The sequence below is a fragment of the Rana temporaria genome, chromosome 3 (genome assembly GCF_905171775.1).
Source record: "Rana temporaria chromosome 3, aRanTem1.1, whole genome shotgun sequence".
NCBI lineage: Eukaryota > Metazoa > Chordata > Amphibia > Anura > Ranidae > Rana > Rana temporaria.
This window is the reverse complement of record NC_053491.1, coordinates 427,158,698-427,182,686: the sequence shown is the minus strand read 5'-3', so window position 1 is coordinate 427,182,686 and position 23,989 is coordinate 427,158,698. Positions and strand designations below refer to the sequence as shown.

Sequence of the window (23,989 nt, the reverse complement as noted above, 5' to 3'; positions counted from 1 at the left end):
GGCACTCTTGGCTCCTCCTCTTCTGGGGTCCACCCTGCCACTCTCGGCTCCTCTTCTGGGGTCCCCCTGGCACTCCCAGCTCCTCCTCTTCTGGGGTCCCCCCTGACACTCTCGTCTCCTCCTCTTCTGGGGTCGGCACTCTTGGCTCCTCTTCTTCTGGGGTCCCCCTTACACTCTCGGCTCCTCTTCTTCCGGGGTCCCCCTGGCACTCTTGGCTCCTCCTCTTCTGGGGTCCACCATGCCACTATCGGCTCCTCTTCTGGGGTCCACCCTGCCACTCTCGGCTCCTCTTCTGGGGTCCCCCTGGCACTCCCAGCTCCTCCTCTTCTGGGGTTCCCCCTGACACTCTCGTCTCCTCCTCTTCTGGGGTCGGCACTCTCGGCTCCTCTTCTTCTGGGGTCCCCCTGGCACTCCCAGCTCCTCCTCTTCTGGGTTCCCCCCTGACACTCTCGTCTCCTCCTCTTCTGGGGTTGGCACTCTCGGCTCCTCTTCTTCTGGGGTCCCCCTTACACTCTCAGCTCCTCCTCTTCTGGGGTCCCCCTGGCACTCTTGGCTCCTCCTCTTCTGCAGTCCACCCTGCCACTCTTGGTTTATCTTCTGGGGTCCCCCTGGCACTCCCAGCTCCTCCTCTTCTGGGGTCCCCCCTGACACTCTCGTCTCCTCCTCTTCTGGGGTCGGCACTCTTGGCTCCTCTTCTTCTGGGGTCCCCCTTACACTCTCGGCTCCTTTTCTTACGGGGTCCCCCTGGCACTCTTGGCTCCTCCTCTTCTGGGGTCCACCATGCCACTATCGGCTCCTCTTCTGGGGTCCACCCTGCCACTCTCGGCTCCTCTTCTGGGGTCCCCCTGGCACTCCCAGCTCCTCCTCTTCTGGGGTTCCCCCTGACACTCTCGTCTCCTCCTCTTCTGGGGTTGGCACTCTCGGCTCCTCTTCTTCTGGGGTCCCCCTGACACTCTTGGCTCCTCCTCTTCTGCAGTCCACCCTGCCACTCTCGGCTCCTCTTCTGGGGTCCCCATGGCACTCCCAGCTCCTCCTCTTCTGGGGTTGCCCCCTAGCACTCCTCCTTTTCGGGGTCCCCCCTGGCATTCTCAGCTACTCCTCTTCTAGGGTCCCCCTGACACTCTCGGCTCCTCCTCTTCTGGGGTCCCCCTTACACTCTCGGCTCCTCCTCTTCTGGGGTCCCCCTGGCACTCTTGGCTCCTCCTCTTCTGGGGTCCACCCTGCCACTCTCGGCTCCTCTTCTGGGGTCCCCCTGGCACTCCCAGCTCCTCCTCTTTAGGGGTCCCCCCCTTACACTCTCGTCTCCTCCTCTTCTGGGGTCGGCACTCTCGGCTCCTCTTCTTCTGGGGTCCCCCTTACACTCTCAGCTCCTCCTCTTCTGGGGTCCCCCTGGCACTCTTGGCTCCTCCTCTTCTGCAGTCCACCCTGCCACTCTTGGTTTATCTTCTGGGGTCCCCTGGCTCCTCCTCTTCTGGGGTCCCCCTGGTACTCCCAGCTCCTCCTCTTCTGGGGTCCCCCCTAACACTCTCGTCTCCTCCTCTTCTGGGGTCGGCACTCTCGGCTCCTCTTCTTCTGGGGTCCCCCTTACACTCTCAGCTCCTCCTCTTCTGGGGTCCCCCTTACACTCTCAGCTCCTCCTCTTCTGGGGTCCCCCTGGCACTCTTGGCTCCTCCTCTTCTGGGGTCCACCCTGACACACTTGGCTCCTCCTCTTCTGGGGTCCCCCTTACACTCTTGGCTCCTCCTCTTCTGGGGTCCCCCTGGCACTCTTGGCTCCTCCTCTTCTGGGGTCCACCCTGCCACTCTCGGCTCCTCTTCTGGGGTCCCCCTGGCACTCCCAGCTCCTCCTCTTCTGGGGTCCCCCCCTAACACTCTCGTCTCCTCCTCTTCTGGGGTCGGCACTCTCGGCTCCTCTTCTTCTGGGGTCCCCCTTACACTCTCAGCTCCTCCTCTTCTGGGGTCCCCCTTACACTCTCAGCTCCTCCTCTTCTGGGGTCCCCCTGGCACTCTTGGCTCCTCCTCTTCTGGGGTCCACCCTGACACACTTGGCTCCTCCTCTTCTGGGGTCCCCCTTACACTCTTGGCTCCTCCTCTTCTGGGGTCCCCCTGGCACTCTTGGCTCCTCCTCTTCTGGGGTCCACCCTGCCACTCTCGGCTCCTCTTCTGGGGTCCCCCTGGCACTCCCAGCTCCTCCTCTTCTGGGGTCCCCCCCTAACACTCTCGTCTCCTCCTCTTCTGGGGTCGGCACTCTCGGCTCCTCTTCTTCTGGGGTCCCCCTTACACTCTCAGCTCCTCCTCTTCTGCAGTCCACCCTGCCACTCTTGGTTTATCTTCTGGGGTCCCCTGGCTCCTCCTCTTCTGGGGTCCCCCTGGCACTCCCAGCTCCTCCTCTTCTGGGGTCCCCCCTGACACTCTCGTCTCCTCCTCTTCTGGGGTCGGCACTCTCGGCTCCTCTTCTTCTGGGGTCCCCCTTACACTCTCGGCTCCTCTTCTTCTGGGGTCCCCCTGGCACTATTGGCTCCTCCTCTTCTGGGGTCCACCATGCCACTATCGGCTCCTCTTCTGGGGTCCACCCTGCCACTCTCGGCTCCTCTTCTGGGGTCCCCCTGGCACTCCCAGCTCCTCCTCTTCTGGGGTCCCCCCTGACACTCTCGTTTCCTCCTCTTCTGGGGTCGGCACTCTCGGCTCCTCTTCTTCTGGGGTCCCCCTGGCACTCCCAGCTCCTCCTCTTCTGGGTTCCCCCCTGACACTCTCGTCTCCTCCTCTTCTGGGGTTGGCACTCTCGGCTCCTCTTCTTCTGGGGTCCCCCTTACACTCTCGGCTCCTCTTCTTCTGGGGTCCCCCTGGCACTCTTGGCTCCTCCACTTCTGCAGTCCACCCTGCCACTCTCGGCTCCTCTTCTGGGGTCCCCCTGGCACTCCCAGCTCCTCCTCTTCTGGGGTTGCCCCCTAGCACTCCTCCTTTTCGGGGTCCCTCCTGGCATTCTCAGCTACTCCTCTTCTGGGGTCCCCCTGGCACTCCCAGCTCCTCCTCTTCTGGGGTTGCCCCCCGGGCACTCCTCCTTTTCGGGGTCCCCCCTGGCATTCTCAGCTACTCCTCTTCTAGGGTCCCCCTGACACTCTCGGCTTCTCCTCTGGGGTCCCCCCTGGCATTCTCAGCTACTCCTCTTCTAGGGTCCCCCTGACACTCTCGGATTCTCCTCTGGGGTCCCCTGGCCCCTCCTTCATGTGCCACCATAAGAAGCCGTATCCAATGAGGATGCGCACAGGGGCTCACTCCCTAACCAAGGAGTGTGCGTCCATAGACATCTATGAGTGTGAGGACCCCACGTCCCCCATCGCTCACATCATGATCAGTGGGGGGGGGGGACATGTGATCAGGACTCCAGTCCCAGCTCCACACTCACATTGATCATTAAGCAGATGGCTGATCTATGGTTAGGAATCCATAGACATGAGGGGGAGGGAGGAGGAACCCTTGAAGGGGGTTTAAATATTAATCATCCCTCCCCCCCTGACAGGTCACCAGCCTGGGAGGACAATGGACCGTACTACCCAGCTCCCTTCTGCGGACCGCACACCCCACGTGGTCCCTGTGATGGAATCTCTCGCACACTCCGCCCACGTTGCTAAGCGATGCCAACCCCCCGCCCACTCTCCGGCGCATTCCCCAAGTATCGCCGACGAGCGCGGTTGGCCGACTCCTTTGGACGGGGCGTGACCAATAAATCCCGCCCATCGCCCATAGTTACTGGGAAATATGCAGCAGAAAAGGTTTCAAGAAGGGTGGGCGGAGCCTCCTGCACTTTTCATTACAGAATTATAACAAGGGAAGGGGGAGGGCTGTTTTATATTTTATTTTTTTCAGCGAAGGGCGTGGTCGGTCCGCCTATTGGCCGGAATCTTTTTGGTGCCTCCTCGCCTGGGCGTGACGAAATCTGCGCTCGCCTCTGGAGATCCTCCTACAGATCAGTGTGGCTCAGTCAGCCGGATAGAGAAGTGCTCCGGTCTTTTTGGAGGGCTCCCCGGGGAGGAAAGAACATGGGGCGGCCCGGGATGTACGGACTCGTCTGGGTCACTGCAGTGCTGAGCCATGCCGGAGGAATCTACGGTAAGATCGGTGTGTGTGTGTGTGTGGGGGATGGGATCACCATGTAGTGCTATAGAGCTCCGCCGTGTGTGATCTCTACTATCCAAAGTCTATAGACATTCCAGACCTGAGCCCGCAATCCCTCTACCTGCCAGGCACGTGATCTCTCCTCCAATCACAGCCTTCCTTTCATAAATACAGAAAACGTTACTTTGTTGCAGATCACATGATTGACACCTGGGGGGTCCATGTGACATGGGATTGTATATTATTATTTATTATTATTTGTTATTATTGTTATTTATTTGTTATTGTCTTCTATGGATCATGTCATAGTGTTCTATTACTTCCTATTGTATTGTTGAGTGGCCTGTGTGCGAAGCTGTGATTGTCAGTGCTGACCTCCCCCATTGGTTCTGTGATCTCCCCATGCATGACACACATTGGGAGCCTTACAATTTATTTCAGGCAGGATCTTGCACTACATAGTTGAAGGTAAATCCAAAGAAAATTGAATCAGAAAATTGTATGGTGTATGGCCAGCTTTAGTAGGGCGGGAAGTTATTAGGGATTGTAGAGATGTCTGTCCCCCCCTCCCAGATATACTCCATGTGTCACACAGGATTTTCTGCCTGGTTCTAATGGGATCATCCACCATAATCTTCCCCCATCTCCTACAAGAGGATCACCAGGGCGGAGTGCCCCCTTTATCTTTCTCACCTCAGACAGCGCGGCTAAAGGATTGTAGAAAGAGGGAAATATATTATATATATACACACACACACTGTGGACAGTAGCACCCAAAAAAAATAAAAAAAAATATATATATATATATATATATATATATATATATATATATATATATATATATATTATATAATTTTGGGAGCCACACTGTCCAATCCAGGAGTTGTCTCCATTGGCAAAGACTAAAGAAAACCTCAAAAGTTGGGTCACAGTTGTGGATTTGGGGGACCGTTGGCTTCCTGGAATTTGGCGAAGGCAAAGCAATAAATGAATTGGTTGGGTGGAGGTACTCACTGGTTTTTAAGTGTAGTGTGTGTATATGTGTATATGTGTGTGTGTGTGTGTGTGTGTATATATATATATATATATATATATATATATATATATATATATATATATATATATATATATATATAGCATGGGTTTTGAAGTCTTGTATGCAGGAAAAAAAATTCAAATTGCACCCAAAATCACCAAAAGTCGTGCATGTATTGCTTTTCTTTTTATTTTTTTAATCAGTGCGGCACCGCAAACAGTGTGATTGCCGGCAATAGCGTGCGATTTGACCTGTCAAAACGCATGACAAGTCACTTCAATGAGGACAGGGGCTAAAAACGATTGGTTGCCCGGCTTATGGGATATTTACATACATACATACATACATACATACATACATACTTTCTTTTTTGGGAAAAAAAAAAAAGTTTTGGAAGCAAAGAATGTAGCCAAAAAAATTAGTATAACAATGTTTCGATCAGATGCAGTGTTTATTAGGACCACGTCCTGTAGATCCATTATATATATATATATATATATATATATATATATATATATATATATATATATATATACATATACACACACACACACATTATACGCATGCAGACATACATACATGGTGTAAAGCAAAATAATTTTGAGTGAAGTATTACAGCAGCAAGGCCATGCTGTGCTTAAAGTGGAGGTTCACCCAAAAAAAATCTATTTTTAACATTAGATTGGGCCTAATTACGGGAAGCAGAATCGGGTGTTTTGATTCAAATCAATGCAGTTCTTTTTTGAGATAGATGTTCTCCCGCCGCTTCCGGGTATGGGCTGCGGGACTGGGCGTTCCTATTTGATTGACAGGCTTCCGACCGGCGCATACAGCGCGTCACCAGTTTCCGAAAGTAGCCGAACGTCGGTGCGCAGGCGCCGTATAGCGCCGCACCAACATTCCGCAACTCGTGACGCGCTGTATGCGACCGTCGGAAGGCTGTCAATCAAATAGGAACGCCCAGTCCCGAAAAACCATACCCGGAAGCGGCGGGAGAACATCTATCTCAAAAAAGGTAAGTACTGCATTGATTTTAATCGAAACACCCGATTCTGCTTCCCGTAATTAGGCCCAATCTAATGTTAAATTTATTTTTTCGGGTGAACTCCCGCTTTAATGAGTGAGGAAATACGGACTAGAACAACCAAAAGGGATGTGTGTGTGTGTGTGTGTGTGTGTGTGTGTATATGTATGTATGTATGTATGTATGTATATATATATATATATATATATATATATATATATATATATATATATATTCTGGCATAGACAGACCTGTAGGACAAGGGACTAGCCATTTGGTACACCTAAGAAAGGTCCTTGCCAATATTGATGGAGGGAAGTCTATGCCCTGAGAGGCCATCCATATAATCCCACCCTCAGGGCATTCTGTCCATAGCAGAGAAACTTTCCAGTGATCTCAGGCAGCTTCCTCCTCCCTAGGGGTGAAAAGACGGCTTGGGTGGCTATAGTGTACATGCCATAGGAGATTAGAGAGTTAATCAGATTTCAGCCACCACGTCATCCAGGACAGCAAGCAGAAAGTGCCATTTGTGGTCTCCTAAAGCACTATTAGTTGATTATTTTTCAGCAGTGAGTGTTGAAAATTAAAAAAAAATCCCCTGATTGGGAAGTAAGTCAGGCTTAGGGAATTGAGCCATACATACGTTGTGTAAAGTTCTAATGTCTCTCGGTGAAGTCTTCCATTTCCTCACTGTCTCGTCAGCGTTTCCTCGCCCGCTGTGATTATTCACTCTTAAATGATTTCGCTCTATACACTGGATCAGTGTTTCATGTCACCTTTATTTGTAAACTTGGCCGGGAGATGAAAGTTGGCTGTCTGGCTTTTGTTTATTCAGCGTTAAATGGAGTTTAACCGATTTTTATGAATGTCTGCCTTGATGGGATTCTCAGGGTCCTCTGCTGTTTAGAATTTATGGCTGTGCCGGGAACAGCTTTGTGCTGGGAGTTCTCATGCCAACTTGTGGGTACTGAAAGCTCTTTTTTTTTTTTTTTTTTTTTTTTCGATGGCTCGGGAACGATCGAGGATATGTAGTTGTCTTTAGGAATGTTGTAATATGGACGTAAATGTGCCAAGTTGCTTCCAGTAACTGTTCGGGATTTGGGAAATATTTTTAGTATGGAGATTAGCGTAGACCACTTTCGGGTCTTGGGTGTCCAAACAAGAGGAGTTTATCCTATTTTGTCTAAGGTTACGATGGGCCCATCTTTCTCAAGGCCTTCACAAAGATGGACTATGATCTGTCGAAATGTTGGCCAGTATAAACTGCCTTTGTTGGACACGTTCTCGTACACAAGACTCTTGGGTATCTCTATATCTACTGATCGTACTTAAAGCGGAAGTTCACCCATAAAAAATGTTTTACCCTTAGATTGATGCTCATTTTGTCTAGGGCATGGGTGCTCAACCTGTGGCTCTCCAGCTGTTGCAGAACTACAATTCCCATGAGGCATTGGAAGCCGCTGACAGTTACAAGCATGACTCTCGAAGGCAGAGGCATGATGGGACTTGTAGTTCCGCAACAGCTGGAGAGCCACAGGTTGAGCACCCATGGTCTAGGGCAGTGATGGCGAACCTTGGCACCCCAGATGTTTTGGAACTACATTTCCCATGATGCTCAACTACACTGCAGAGTGCCTGAGCATCATGGGAAATGTAGTTCCGAAACATCTGGGGTGCCAAGGTTTGCCATCACTGGTCTAGGGGAATCGGCTAGTTTGTTTTAAAATCGAAGCAGTACTTACCGTTTTAATGAGCGATCTTCTCTGCCGCTTCCGGGTATGGTCTTCGGGACTGGGCGTTCCTATTTTGATTGACAGGCTTCCGACGGTCGTATCCATCGCGTCACGAGTTGCCTGCGCACCGACGTTCGGCTACTTTCGGAAAATCGTGACGCGATAGATGCGACCGTCGGATGCCTGTCGGAAGACTGTCAAACAAAATAGGAACGCCCAGTCCCGCAGCCCATACCCGGAAGCGGCGGAGAAGATCGCTCTCTAAAACGGTAAGTACAGCTTCGATTTAAAAAAAACTAGCCGATTCCCCTAGACAAAATGAGCATCAATCTAAGGTTAACATTTTTTATTTCCGGGTGAACCTCCACTTTATCTACAAGCAGATGCTCCCTGAATAGTGTTTAGTGACCTCTATATATTTATGTAGAATAATCCTGGCTTTGAAGGAACTTTTGATATGAAGTCACCACCACAGTCGTATATGTACAAACATGGTGGGATTAGATAAGTCTTGGTTCACGAGGAAACATGCCTACATTTCATTTAGGTGAAGTTCCTGGTAGGAACTGAACCCAGTGCTGCAATACAACCACGCAAGTTACTTATCTCTTATGTTGCCTAATATGCATTAACCAATCACAACCCTTAAGGCCCCTTTTCACGCTTATAGGACTTGTCCCATGATTTGTGATGGCAAAGTAGCATGACAAGTCGTTTCCCATGATTTCCAATGACAGCCATTCATATTAGTACGACTTCTTCAAAGTAGTCCCTGCGCTACTTTTGATGCCACTTACACAGGCATTTCCTGAAATTGCGGCCGCAAAATCGCACGACCTTAAAGTTGCAGTAGCGTGAAAGGGGTCTTAAGCCTTGTACACACGGTCAGACTTTTGACCGTGCTAAAAGTTGCCCTAAGGTCTGTTGGACTTCCGAAAAAATAAGTCTGATGGAGGCTACACATGGCCGGACTTTCCTAGAAAAAAAGCCCGTCGGACTCCTTTTCTCGGATAATCCGGCCGTGTGTAGGAGGCATAAGTGTGATGGAACTAGTGCTGAAAAATGATCTCCAGTATCTGGTTGCCTTGTGTAACTCGTAAATTTGGTTACTTGGGTATAAATTAATTTAGTTTTAACGTATTCATGGATTGGGTAAACTCTATTGTAGGGTGTTACAGTTCTAATGTTTATTCTAGCGGATGTTTATTGCCTTTTGTAGTGTCAAGAATTGGCGGCATTGTAGGACAAATCACAGCAATCCACAAATTAGCATGCTAAACTTGCTCCCTTTTGTCAGTTTGTTTTAGCAGATTCAGCTGGACTTTCCAGTTACCATGATGAGATTTTTAAGTTTCGGCTTTTTAAATGTGTGTGTGTGTGTGTGTGTGTGTGTGTTCGGGACGCAGTACCAGAGACCCGTTACTAGATGTGCGCGGTCTGCTTTGTGTCAGTATACATGAGGTTTCTCCTCAGTTGGAGCTGTTAGTTTTTTTTTTTTTCCCTCTCTAATAATCCCTTTTTCCAAATTTTCCCACCCATCCCCCTCTCCTCCTCTCGCTCTCCCCCCTCCTCTGCCTCTCTGTCTCCCTCCCTCAGGGCACAGGGAAGGCGAGGGGGAGGAGGGCACTGTGTAGTGAGAGAGAGAGAAACCTTTCTTGTGTGATAACAATTGGAAAAAGGGATTGGGGGGAGGGGGGGTTAGACGCTTCCCAAACTGCCCCCACAAATCTGTCTGCTACCTCCTGCAGCTCTGTTCTCCCCCTTTCTGTTCTCTCTCAGCTGCTCCATCCTTGTCTGCCCGCCTGTCTATCTTGCTGGGACTTTGTGTGTTTTTGACCCTATTTTTTGTGCCGGGCCCTCCATTTCTTTTCTTCGGAGTTCCTCCCAGTTCTGCCTGTGCCACGTTGCACTTGCACCCCCACTTTCCCCGCTGTCCAGCTGCTCCTGGCTGCACTTGTACAGGCTTTTCTCTCCGATGCCAAGTTGGATTTCTTTTTTTCTCGGTTGCCCTCACGTTTTTGCCCACCTCCGACTTCATAGTTTTATTTCCACTGTATTTTTGATGCACTCTGTCCTATGTTAAAGAACTGAAAACACTGTTCATTTTATGACTTTGTAGCCTCACTGTTGAATATTTGCATTAAGTTCCGATACGAGTTTTCTGTCCTGGCTCAAAAAGAACCTACCTTATTATGTCCTACGGACGAGCAACAATTGTGTGGCAGCCAGAGAACATTTTGGTGGATATGGAAACCCATACAAACGGCAAAAAGCATAGACATGTTATACAGGGTCCTTTGTTGGAATTGAACCCAGGAACCAACATGCCAAAATGAGTAGTGACCGCCTAACCACTGATTGGAGTGTCCTGTCTTTTGTGTGCGCCCAATCTCATTAGACTTGTCTTATCAACCAGACACTGTAATATAAATGATTCAATTATCTGTTTGCATGTCTAGTAATACAGGGCTTGACAAATTTGCTTTAAATTTAGGAGCCAGATTAAAAAGTTAGCCAGTTATTCTACTGGTAGGGCTTAGTTTTTGGTGACAGAGGTGGCCAACCATTGATTTTTCTCACACAGTGTCTTCCCTTATACACTTTCTTTCCTCCTCTGTTCCTCTTGGTGGGGCCCCTGGGGTATCTCCTCTCACCTGGGATGTAGAGTTCAGCCAGCTCCCGAGCCCACCTCGGGCTGCCCTACCTGCAGGGCTCAGGCAGGTCACTCTTGACCATCAGGCAGAGCTAGGGCTCTCTATCGGCTCTTCCTGTGTGATGTCCCCCCCCAGCCAATCGGAGATGCCACCATCCCCTGCTCGCCTCTCGATTTGGGTAGGGTCAAAAAAGGCAGGAAGCTCCAGCCAATGGAGAGGCTGACTGACTGCCCAATCATAGCTCCCACATGCAACGTAGGCATGTGATATGCGGGCATTGGCGTAGAGAAGGTGAGGAGCCCTAGGAGGCGCTCGTGTCTGGTGGCACTGCCAGCAGTGAATGGGCTGGCAGGAGTCCTGTTGCGGGCACCCATTTTCTGGTCACAGTGGTGACCTGGTGTCTGGGCGTTGTCGAGCCCTGTAGTAATATTTTCAAAAGTCCCCCAACGTCTTGCAAACTGATATGAAAAATTGCTTATAAACAGGTCATGGGCTATCACAAGGGCACCAAAGTTGCTCATGATTGCCTACCATCGTGTATAATACAGCATTGTAGGATTAGGCTGGGTACATGCGGGCCGAACATCAGCTAGTTCAACAGGAACCAGCCTGACATTTGGTCAGTGTGTACAACTATCTTTTTGACAGAAGCTGGCTTTTGTCGAAGGGACATGCTGGAAAACCAGCATCTGATCAGTATGTTTTTGGGAAGTGGGGGGAGCAGAACCCGTCGAAACACAAAAGCACAGTGGGGGAGATCGCCACACCAACATCACTTTTGTGTTGGTACTGCTCTTTGTCAGTTTTTTGTCATTCAGCACGCTGGGTATCTGTAACTATAGTAATCATTAATGGGTCCTCTAAGACCAAGGATCTATTTCACTGGGTTCCTCCATGGTAAGGAGGATGCGAAAGGCTAGTCTAGAAAATGTCTTTGTATCTTTATCACCCTCTCGCCCCTCTTGAGCCTCATACACACGATCGGACTTCCAACTGACTTTTCGGTGGATTTTGCTCCGAAGGGCGTTTGCCTTGAACTTGGTATGCATACACACGGCAGGACTTTTTCAGCCACTGTCTCAGAACCGTCAGTCTGCACCAGCTCTTATCTCACAGAGACAGGAGCAATTGGCTCATGCTTGCTGTCAGTCAAATTCTGTGGGGGGTTTATGAACGAGCTGTGTTTTGTGTCTGTGAATGCAGGCAGCGCTGCTCAGGATGGGGTGTGCAGGTGGATCCCATAAGAAGCTGATTCCTATGGGATTGCATCGGCGGGAAACCCAGAGAAGAGGAATTTCAGGGCCACTTTGCAAAAGCATTGCATGGCAATTTTTTTTTTAAAGAAAAAGTTATATCAGTGAAAACTTAGGTGAGGGAGACATTGCTTTTCACTCAAGGAACCTCTGGAGAGTCTGTGGGGTTCCACTGAACCCTGGCTGAGAGGCTGCTGTACATTGTTTACCATTGTGTTGAGAATGTCTTTTAGAAAAAGCCAAGGAGCACTATAATGGTTTTGCTATCGCGTCTCATTCGTACTTGGCACATTGCTGGAGGCCTAGCTGAGACTTTTCCAGTTGAAGAATGTTTGTTTCCCCCTCATCGCACTACTGGAAGCACCATAGCATGCTTATAAGTAGACAGTTGTACGCCCACAGGTGTTTTTTTTTTTTTTTTTTTTTCTCTCTTTGATATCTTTTATTTTCTGTGAGGCATTTAGATGTAGTTATTATCTGAAGAGGTTTTCTTTACACTTATTATCATTACTGATTGGGTGCCGCATGCAATTGTTTGAGTTTCTTTAGAAGTTACAATCTGGGGATCCCAATACGTTCCGTTGCAGGCTTTGTTATGCAGGTGCATGCTAACCTCAAAAACCAGTTGAAAATCAATGAGTTTTAAAGATCAACCCACAAAGTTCAGCCAACTTTGAGCAGTTATAGCCTTGAAGCTGTTTTGTGGTTTTCTCAAAACCGTTGATGGGTTGCAGTTCCATGGGGAAATTTGTAGCGGCTGTTCACTTTCTCGCTGACGGTAGAGCAATGGGTCCTTGGTTAGCATTTGTACTGGGAGTCTTATAACTTGAAGGGGTATGAGTGTTCTTGGAGGCAACCATGGAACATCAATGTCCGATGAAAAGGTTGGGAATATTCAGTGGTCTCTTGTCACTACTAAGATGGGAAAAGTGTCATGGTTCTTAATCGGTTTAGTAAAGACAGTGTATGTGGGTGTCAAAGTCTTTCTAAGATCGGATTATTCCTTAATGTCAGACAGTCAAGTAATCTATCTCGCCAATTGTGTTGGTCTTGGTCTAGCTATGTGTGGTGACTGATATCTCTTTCCTTGCTGTTGGCATGTTCTGGCTGTCTAATAAACCTTCTCTCCAATGTCCAGTCTGGTCTTCTCACCCTCTGACCCCTTACAAGCTGATCCTGCTGTGTCCCTTAATGTTTTTCCATACACCCCCCCTCTATCCAAAGTCTACGTCAATCAGTATGCATCCCTCAGCTCTCCCTTTGTCTCTCTGGCCTCTTTTCTTGCCTTTTGTCACTTTCCTTTCTCACTTTTCTTCTTTTAATTCCTATACATTTTTTTTTTTTTTCTTGGGCCATCTCTACTCTTTACAGTGCGGTCTTCTCTCACATTCTTGCACGGCCCTTGCCTATCTTTTCACATATTTAACCAGTTTAGTTTAGTCTATTACTGATGGTGCTTATGAGTTGCTGCACGTAGCTCTTTGCCTGATAATATAAGGTCATCGGGCTTTAGGTTTTCCCCCTTTTTTTTTTTTTTTTCAGCAACCGATTTTTGTATCATTTGCCCCAATAGTAGATACTGATCTATGATGCTCATCAAATTGAGCATTAAAAATATCATTCATATGTCACAAGATGGCTACAGGATAGTAAAGGGTATCACAAAATGCAACGTACAGTCAGACATTACCTGTTTTTGGGACCCGGTGTACTGTATTCTGTATCCTTTAACATGGCTCACAGACAGAAATCGAGCATACATGGTGAACTAATGTTGTAAGTTAATGGTGAATATGGGACTGGCACGGTTCTTCACACCTTTGAGCAAGTTGTAAACTCTTTATGGTGACAGGGTTTTTGGTAATATGAAGTGCTCTTTGTTGCCCCCTTAGCCTGTAGCCCAATTCTTCTCTGAGAGATACATTGGTCCGTCATGGGCATCCCAAAATTACCATCAGACCTTGGATCAGGGTTTCTCAACCTGGGATGTGTGGAGCCCTAGGGTTCCTTCAATGGTTACTATGGGTTCCTTGAGCAATGACCAATTTTTGCCTCTCGGATAAGTTCCCAGTGACACTAATGATCTTTTTAGCTAATGTAGGGGGGAAATTCTTCCCAATGACCAAACATGTAAGTAGGGTTGTCCCGATACCAGTATTGGGACCGATACTGAGCATTTGCGGGAGTACTTGTACTCCCGCAAATGCCCCCGATGCCAGATCCGATACTACCCCCCTCCCCCCCCCCCCCCCCGCCGCATACCGCAATGCCCCCGCCGCCTAGTTAATCGGCGTGCGGGGAACATTACAGCTTTTATTTGAATAGCTGTCTGTTCCGCGTATAGACACTCCCCCTTGCTCGGGATTGGACGGGTGATCTGTCTATCAAAGTGCAGATCACCCGTCCAATACCGAGCAAGGGGGAGTGTCTATACACGGCGCGGCGGGAAACAGACAGCTATTCAAATGAAAGCTGTAATGTTCCCCGCACGCTGATTAACTAGGCGGCGGCATCTAGGTATGGGGGGGACATGGCTGCATCTGGGGACGCATGTATCGGGACAACCCTACATGTAAGGATTATGTAGAAAATGGTGCAGCGTTTATATGAAAACATTAAATGTAATTGAACAATAATAAAGTCCATATAAAAATTCTTGTGGAGATCACTGGTTCGGACACCGTCACCAACACCCAAACACACTGCTTCTTATCAAAAAGAAGATGAAAACTCGCAAGACAATATATCGGTAGCGGCTCTTCAACAGCAAAGAGTATAGAGAAAAGGAAGCAGCTCCTTTTTAGTACAAGTCGGCAATCCTGGCTGCCTCCCATGATTGGATCCTCAGCAGCATGAGCATAATCGGGCCCTTAATCGACCTCGTTAGCGGAGAACCCAGCAAAGAAAACACTTCATAGTGCAGACATCCCAAGAAGTGGTTTAATAAAGGTTAAAGAAGTTAATACACTCACATTTATGAAGTAAATATAAAGCGGATAAAAAAACGGAAGAAATGTCCAGCGCTTCTAACCATAAAGATAGCCGCCGTGTCCCAGTACAAGCGTTGTTACAGGCTCCTCCCTACTAGTTTTGTCATCACTAACGTCTTAAGGGCGTGGCCGTGAAAGGAGTACTCTTACCACTGACCATCGCACTAATGTATCATGAGTTGTAGATAGTCTTCTTCCCTAAAAAAAAAAAATGTAATGTTATTTTTAATTCCTCTGTGTTGGAACTGGTTAAGAAAGTCTGCCTTGTTATTGATCTGATTTGGGAAGTGATCATATGACTTTGATCTTCTGCCAGTCACTTTTAGGGAGACAGTTTATAAATAGTTAATTGACAACCGCATACCATTTTGTCCTAATTTATGTCTGACTAAAGGTGGAATGAGCCAACATGTCGAGTATCATCTGATGACTAAAAGGTGGAACAAATATCGGGGATGGCTCAAAAGAATTATAGGAAAGGTCAAGATGAGAAAAAGACCTAAGAGCTATCGTGTCAAACTCATTCCACTTTTAGTCAGCGGATGAAACTTGACACGTTGGCTCTTTGTTTTTTTTTGTTTTTTATCCCCATCTTGACCCTTTATTATAGGCTTTTTACTCTATCCCTGTTTTTCATTCCACCTTTAGTCAGCAGATGATAAATCAAAGATCCAGATACTCATTTTACTGCTGTGGCTTTTTTCTTATCTCTTGCTCTGCTGTTTACATACATTAAACTTATCACTCGCCAGTTTACCTAAGTTGACAAATCTGAAATGGTCACTTGTAATCCTGGAAGAAAATGTTTGAATCCTGTCTACTTTCTTTATTGCTGTTTGGTGTAAACACACTCTAAACTCTGAAAGTTACAAATGATATCTCTTATCTTACTCATATTAACTAGGTCTGTGGGAACCACGGCATCTTTATGGTAACCCGATACAACCAATCGGTATTTTAATTCATATTTCAGAAGCAATTTTATTATTATTATTATACAGGATTTATATGGCGCCAACAGTTTGCACAGCGCTTTACAACATCAGGGAAGACAGTACAGTTACAATACAATTCAATACAGGAAGGATCAGAGGGCCCTGCTCGTTAGAGCTTACAATCTAGAAGGGAGGGTCAAGTGGAACAAAGGGTAGTAGATGTGGGGGGTTATCAGACAAAATTAAAATACAGTTGTTAGAAGTGGGTAGGATAGGCTTCTCTGAAGAGGAGGGTTTTCAGGAAACCTCTAAAAGCTAATAGAGAAGGAGATAGATGGATAGTTTGGGGTAAGGAGTTCCATAGGCTTGAAGAGGCTCTGGAAAAGTCCTGTAGACGAGCATGGGAGGAGGTGATGAGAGAGCTGGAGGTCTTGAGAAGAATGAAGAGAACGATTAGGTTGCTATTTAGAGACTAGGTCAGTGATGTAGCTGGGGGCAGAGTTGTGGATGGCTTTGTAGGTCGTAGTTAGTATTTTGAATTTAAAGAACACAGTGACTTCATCGACTACGACGTGCTACACCCCACACTAAACTTGTATGCTAATGCGCATGCGTCAAACTTATCGAGCATGCGCCAGTTTAGCATGGAACAGGTAAGCATACAGGCGACCGGTTCTCTCGTCGGGAAAAACTCTGCCGGGAGTCCCGACGGGAAAATAGAGAGCAGGTTCTCTATTTTTCCCGGGCAGTTTTCCTGTTGGGGAAAACTGCTAGGGAGCATACACATGGCCGGGATTGCCGGCCAAATGCTCTCCTGGCAGTTTTCCTGCCGGGAAAACCAGTCGTGTGTACGAGGCTTAAGGAAAGCAACATCTTAAGCCGGGCTTAAATGGTTTGAATTCTGAATGATTTTTCTTTTGCAAAGCAGACATTTTGTGCGTTTTCGTGATCCGATGGTGCCACCATTGATTTAGAAGTTTTTAACCAAGTCTTCAATTTCACCCCATGTTGCTCCAAAAAAATTGGGTCAGAATTTGAGCCATGTATGGCATGCTTTAGAACTACCACAAAAAAAAAGGAGGTACGGGTACTTCTTCCAATTTGTTGTTTTTCTGGTTGTGTCTCCAGGATAGGACCAAAGGGAATCCTCTCCTATTGCACACCAAAATAAAATCCCTACAGGGTTGTGTTAATAAGTTCTGGAAAAAACTCAGTGTGTGGAGTTGTACTGAGTGCCACCCTTTTTACACTCAATGTTCAAATCGGTTAATGTAATGCAGAAACATCATAAACTATGATTGGCCCAGGATCAGTAAAGCCTCTTAATGGGCCTGGTCGTAAATGGCTGTCCAGAAACCTTTCCTTTCACCAGGAACCAACCAAATTTCGACCCATCTATGGGCAGGCTAGTTGTCCAGAAGTTTAACCAGCCTGTTGGGTTTATTTTGTTTAAACACTACCGGCAGGCGGCAGCTATAGCAATAGTGTTTTATTGATCGTTTTTTTCGTTCATCCCCCCCAAAAAAAAGACAACTTCGGTCAGAGCTGCTGTACCACCGATCCAACGCTACTCTGCTGTCCTATTGTGTTCTGACAGGGGGCACCCCCCCTCTGCCAGGCTTGCTGCCCTACACATGGGCCGAAAGTCAGATGGTTTTTATTGAACCGGCCGATTGCCTCGTGACATTTTGGCCCGTGTGTATGGGGCTTAAGGCCTAAGGCAGGCCATAGATGATATGATCTTCTTTCCTGCAACCACAGGTTGGTGGATGAATCTCTCCTGTGGGGCTATTGTGCTCTCCCGGCGGGTGAGGTGCAGGGAGAACACAGTGATTATTGCTAGCGGCTGTAGCTGCTGGCAATAATCTCATCCTAAAAATCCGACATGCTGGTTGTACCCAAGTTGATTGACTTGGGTACAATCAGCCTGCCCATACATGGTTTGAATCTCGGCCAGTCCCTGCTGAACCAGCTGAGATTTGAACCCTCGATGACCGGAGTAAGGGGTCTTTTCATCAATGGTTTCATAACTTTCAGGATTCTCACGGTTTTTTCCTATTTGAATCTAATTGAAACATTTTGTGAGTCTTGGGAGAAAGCTGGGGAAGTCTTGTGTGAAAACTTTTTTTTAAGTTGAACCTCATGTGATCACACCAGTTTTTAATTTTCACGACTGTTCAGGTAGCCCCAATTTTTCTTTCTTTGGGAACATGCACAGGAAGTGGGCCTTTCAAGGAGAATTGCAGCTCCCAGAGGACTGACATCAGTGCATCCAATTTCAAATATTTGATTTTCAGCCAAGTCATGTTAATGTTAAGATTTACGTGTAAAATCTGTTTCCCACAGTAATAAGCCATATTTCATTTCCTGGATATATTAGAGTAGACAGTTTTGTTCCAGTGCATTGACTGGATGACACTCTTATCTGTCCATTTCACGTCAGGTAATAAAGGCTCTTATGCTTGTTTATCTGAAGATATTGAGATATAAATACATTTTGACAGTTAGGCTTGGTTCACACTAAAATCGTGCGACTTTACCTGGCGAGTTTCTGGAAACTTGAGTAGTACTTGGTGAGACTTTGACGTGTCTTTGAAGCAACTTTCAGGGAATGTCTGGGTAATGTTGAATCCAAATCGCATCAATCTAGTTAAGGATCTGACTTGGAGGCGACTTCCATTAAAGTATGGGCGCAAGTCGGATAAAAGTCGCCTTGAAGTAGTACAGGAACCTTTTTCTAAAGTTGGAGTGACTTCAGTTGTGTTGGTCAATGATAGCTGTCTTAATTAACACAGGATCTCATGTCGCGCGACTTGGGGGGTCTCACATGTCGAAATCGCAAGTTGCAGCAGTGTGAACCGAGCATAAGACTTGGCACAACCCTACCTGTTGCATCTATGATGCAATTTTAAGCACAGCGTGGGTTGCATATTGTAAGTTAGTTAAACCGGGGGTCTGGTTAAATTTTTTTTAAAGTCAGCAGCTGCTAACACTGTAGCTGCTGACTTGTAATAACACTTACCTGTCCTAGTTGCCAGCGATGTCGACCCCCGCCGAGGCCGTTCCCTCGATCCTGGCAGCTCCAGGCGCCGCCATCCACAGTAAGGGCAACAGGTAGTAAAGCCATGCGGCTTCACTGGTCGTTTCCTACTGCGCATGCGCGAGCGACGCGGCGGTTTGTGAATGGGCTGGCTGCTCTCTGGGATACACATAGTTCCCAGAAGGCAGAGCGCCCCATTCACAAGAAGAAACCGCGGAGGATGAAGAGGCAGATTAGGGACTTCCGCATAGCAACAGCTATTTTGTGCAAGTAAAAAAAAATATATATTTTTTTAGATTTTTGGTGTAAATTAATTTTTCAGGGTGGAACTCCACTTTAAAGCTCAAATTAACTCATGATTACTGTAATGTGGTCTGTGGTTTAACTGCACCCCCCCCCCCCCTTGGTGTAACTAGACTATAACGCCCTTTTTTTTTTTTTTTTTTTTTTTTTTGCTGTCTGTGCATTGTTGTTGAGGAGGTTTGCCTTCTCTAGCTGACCCTTCTCTTTTTTTGGTTTCTTATCTTTTTTTGTTATCACTTAGGTTAAAATTTGAAAAGAAAATTCCACATTTTTGATTTGTCGCCAGAACACGAATATAGGGGAAATCTGCCTATTGCCAGTTCTGAAGCCCCTCACTTTGGAGGGGTTTCCCTGTTTTTGGTTATGGGACAGGAAGTGAAGAGACACAGATGGCAAAAATAAAAAAACTGACAGATATTGCTCCCTTTCTATATCCCTGAGTGCCCCCTCAGCAAGCCATGTGCTGAGGGGGCACATGTGCGGGTACCCTCCTAAACTGGGTTGTGTGCTTCCATAGTGCCACAGCTTGGCTCCGGGTTGCATCGGGGACAAGCACACTCGCTCCAGCCGGTGTCTCGGGTCCTGACTGGATAGACTGATAGCAGCCCAGCCATTGCCTCCTGCAGCTGTCAATCAAATCCAATGATGCGGGAGCCGAGTTCTGCTGTTTGTATCAATAGACGCAGCAGCAAGACACAGGCGCGCCAGCATGGGTGCCTCATAGGAGATCACTTCTCCAATGGGGCACTTGAGAAGAGGAGGAGCCAGGAGCGCAGCGGGAGACCTCAGGAAAGGAGGACTTGGGCTGCTCTGTGCAAAACCAACTGCAAAAAGGAGGGGAAGTACGATATGTCATTTTTTGTTTTTTAAACTGAACCTTTTAGTTATCCTTTTAATGTAAAAAACCTTGAGCGTTTAGAACCACTTTAAGTTCTGGTCAGGTAATAGGGTCATTCCAATCCTTGTATGCCCTGTGAAATATTAATTGAGCCTGATGGAAATTTGGATTGGACGTTTTACCCAAGATAAACTGCTGATCTGCTCTCGCCTCTCCCTCATCCTAGCATATTTGCTTATGGAAAGATATTTCACAAGGCTGACCAACCTCTGGTACCTATATATGTTTACTATAAATTGCAATCAAACTTTAATTGAACATGTACTGTATTGTGCATTCATTTAAAACATGTAGACATTGGGGCTTTTATACCAATCTTGTGTTAATTGTTCTGAGTTGTCGTAAAGTTATTACAAAAAAGAAAAAAGTCATCCAGTAGTGTGCTATCACCGCTAACAGGTCTTCCATCTTCACCTGGTCTTCCTTTCAGGTTTGCACACTCCAGACGTTCGACCTACAATGATGTCACTTCCACGCATGTGTGTAGGAGTCACGGCCACGAAGCTCTGAAGGAAGGGTATTTAGTATGCCGTTCCTTCAGAGCGCATGTGTCGGGGACCTCACCGGATGCCAAACAAGCAAATTGCTCCTAAACGGTGCACGTTTAGGAGCTACTCAAGTCAAAGTAGAGTTTACTACCTGGAATTGTCTGGAACAGGCATGCGGCTAGTAAAGTCTTCATTTCTGTCCTTGTTCCTGAACATAGATGTCTAAAAACAAGTCTGCAGGGAAGCTTCCATATTACAATCCTCACAGGGTGCCTTTAAAGCTATCCATACACTGGTAAGATTTTGTTCTTAGAACGTTCATTTGATTTTATGGCTAATGGTTAGTGGGATGATGGGATCGAATTCCAAGGCATGGGATGGAAAGCTTTTTTTAGAATGATCAAATTTCTAATAGTGAATGTGATTTTTCAGGAACATCTATTTGCTCCAGAGGTGAATGTTAAGCAAGCGTTTAAAGCGGGAGTTCACCCGAATTTTTTTTTTTTAACATTAGATTGATGCTCATTTTGTCTAGGGGAATCGGGTAGTTTTTTTAAAATCGAAGCAGTACTTACCGTTTTAGAGAGCGATCTTCTCCGCCGCTTCCGGGTATAGTCTTCGGGACTGGGCGTTCCTATTTGATTGACAGGCTTCCGATGGTCGCATACATCGCGTCACGAGAAGCTGAACGTCGGTGTGGCTCTATACGGCGCCTGCGCACCGACGTTCGGCTACTTTCAGAAAATCGTGACGCGATGTATGCGACCGTCGGAAGCCTGTCAATCAAATAGGAACGCCCAGTCCCGCAGCCTATACCCGGAAGCGGCGGAGAAGATCGCTCTCTAAAACGGTAAGTACTGCTTCGATTTAAAAAAAACTACCCGATTCCCCTTGACAAAATGAGCATCAATCTAATGTTAAAAATTTACTTTTCGGGTGAACCTCCACTTTAAGTATTTTTGAAGGCTAGTCATTGAGTTACTCATAATTTTTGTACGAATGTTTGTTGAAAAATCTACTAGCTTATGATCAGCTTAACTCTTGCAAGCAAACCTTTAGTCTTGATGCTTTTTGAAGGTGTTTGTGAAGGAGAAAGCTGTGTAATCTGGTACTTGTACTGTCCATATATTGCACTTTTTGATACACATTACACTGCTGCACGTCTACACAGAAAGGGCAAGCTATTTGCTTTTTAATATAAGACATGAGAAAGGAATGATGTCAATTTGATTTGGAATTCCTATGTTCACTATTGGAAGGTCTCCTGGCATAGATCTTTGTTTCCTAGTATTTGTTACCACGGGGCTGAATCCTTGGCATTAAATAATGACTTTTGGCTCGAGGCATGAACCGTGGAAAAAGTTCTTCTTCTTGCCTATAGTCACCAATCAGCTTCCAGCTGTTATTTGACAGTTGGGGTTTGAAAGTAAATCAAGAAAGCTGTTCGCTGAAAATCTCCTACTGTAGGCTTTTCATATGTGAGGCCCCAGCCTCTAGATTATTATAAATGGTTCTATATAATCTCTCTTTTTATGAACATAAATTTCACTGCAGTGGCATTGTCAACTACCCCAAAAGCTGGCCACATACTAGAAGAATTTGGGGTTCAAGCGCCTTCATTCTATTTTCGGGTTCAAATCGCCTTCGACCGCAGAGACAAGAATATTGAAAGATCAGGATGGAATAAATAAAATGTGATTTAGTAATTTTTATCTTTAGAGCGATCAGTTTTCCTAGAGATTGATCAGTATTTGGTCCCAGGGTAGATTGCCCATCGAGTTATGGAGAGAGTAATCTCTTAACAAAAGCAGGTGTCTAAAAGTAGAAGAGTGTGTGTGTGTGTGTGTGTGTGTGTGTGTGTGTGTGTGTTTTTTTTTTTTTTTATTATAAGTTGATGTAAGAAAGATGGGTTTTTGTCCGTATTACCTAACATTGTGTATAATTTCTGCTCTTTGAACCATCCGTATTACCCCCCCCCCCCGTTCTGCGGACAACTCCGCTCCCCTTATCTGCCTTGGCCCCTGGGTCTTTTGGCTCAGGCATAACGCACTGACCCCCGGCCCTGGCTGGTTTATCGGTGTCAGTTTATAATCTATACCCTTATATTTTATCATGTACTTTTACGTGTACTTCTTTGTTTCATGTCCATTACCCCTGCATGGGAATTTGTTATGTTTACCCTTTTTCATACCAATAAACATTGTGTCAGAACCATACGTATTACCATCATTGGAACCAAAAGCTGATTCAATTTCTTGCCCTAGTTACAAGAAATGTTAATAAAAATACATGTGTGCTTTATTTGCTCATTGCTTCTTTATTTTAGCTTTCTATTAGTTTTGCCAACATAATCTGCTAAAGAGAAGGATTATTTGCCAATAAGAATTTTGCTCTACTTAGATCAGGGGTGCCCAATCGGGGGCCACATGTGGCCCGTGAAGCCCTCTGCTCTGGGATGGCTGGTTGGCAAGCCCAGATTGCAGGTTTTGCCGATCTGCCATCCCAGAGCATCAGTGTTGTGAATAAAGCCGGCGGTAGAGGAAGCAAGTGGCTTTTCAGAAAGTGCACCACACCTGCAGGATATAATGGACGTTTATGGCAAAGTGCAGCTAACCGGCGGTAAAACCACAGGTACACTGCACCTCACCCATGGTGTGGGTAGACTGCCGACCATCAGTGTAAATGCAGCCTTAGGCCCGTTTCACACGATCGGTCCAACCCAATCAGACTCTCAATTCACCTCCTATGGAGCGACAGATGTAAACAGATTTTTGTCCCTTTACACCTGCCTACCTCCAATCTGATCTGCTAAAAAAAACAGAAGTGGATCTGTCCCCTTCCATCTAATTGGATCAGAGGGCCCAAAGAGTAGATTTGGCTGTCTGTGTGCTTTGCATATGCCAACTGGACACAGACCTATCATCTGCCCACTCCGCTCATTGTGGCCCTCGGCCTTCAAAAGGTTGGGCACCCCTGACTTGGATCATGTAACCATGCCTGTTGATTGCATGAACAGCAGTGGAGGAACCCCAAATTAATATTTTCTACAGGAAAAAATATGTCCGTCCCCCCCCCCCTTTTTTTTTTTTACCACATCAGACTGTTTTTAGGATTGCTCTATTATTATTTTTTTTATTTTTTTTTTAAATGGTCTTACCTGACAGTGGCTAATGGGATACAAGAAATGATACAGCAATTGCCAAAGTTGTGATTTACAGAGACCATTTTAAAGGAGAGGAATGTAACCTAGAAGGGGAAAAAAAAGTAAACAGGGTTCAGCAGTGGTACTTCCCCTTTCAATGAGCAAATACAATAAAAGAGTAATATTTTTTTATTTGCTCTTTTTGTACATATGGTAAACCAGTCTTTAATTGACAGGTATATAATATGCACATTAAAAAAAGCAGAACTATCCTAAATCAATCCATCAAGGAGATTAAAGGCCCGCAACCTTTGTCAGCTTGTAACCATATTCAGATGCAATAGATGGTAATGAGCAATACTAAGGCCTGGCCATAGA

At 46.5% G+C, this 23,989-nt stretch overlaps 1 protein-coding gene across 1 annotated transcript in view; it reads left to right on the top strand.

Moving 5' to 3' along the window:
* Positions 1-3,950: 3,950 nt before the first annotated feature.
* Positions 3,951-23,989, top strand: part of NOTCH3 (notch receptor 3) — a 114,413-nt gene continuing 94,374 nt past the window's right edge. Inside the window, exon 1 of the mRNA XM_040346266.1 lies at positions 3,951-4,109. Coding sequence (XP_040202200.1) covers positions 4,040-4,109 — 70 coding nt within the window. The 5' untranslated portion in view covers positions 3,951-4,039. The remainder of the gene's footprint in view (positions 4,110-23,989) is intronic.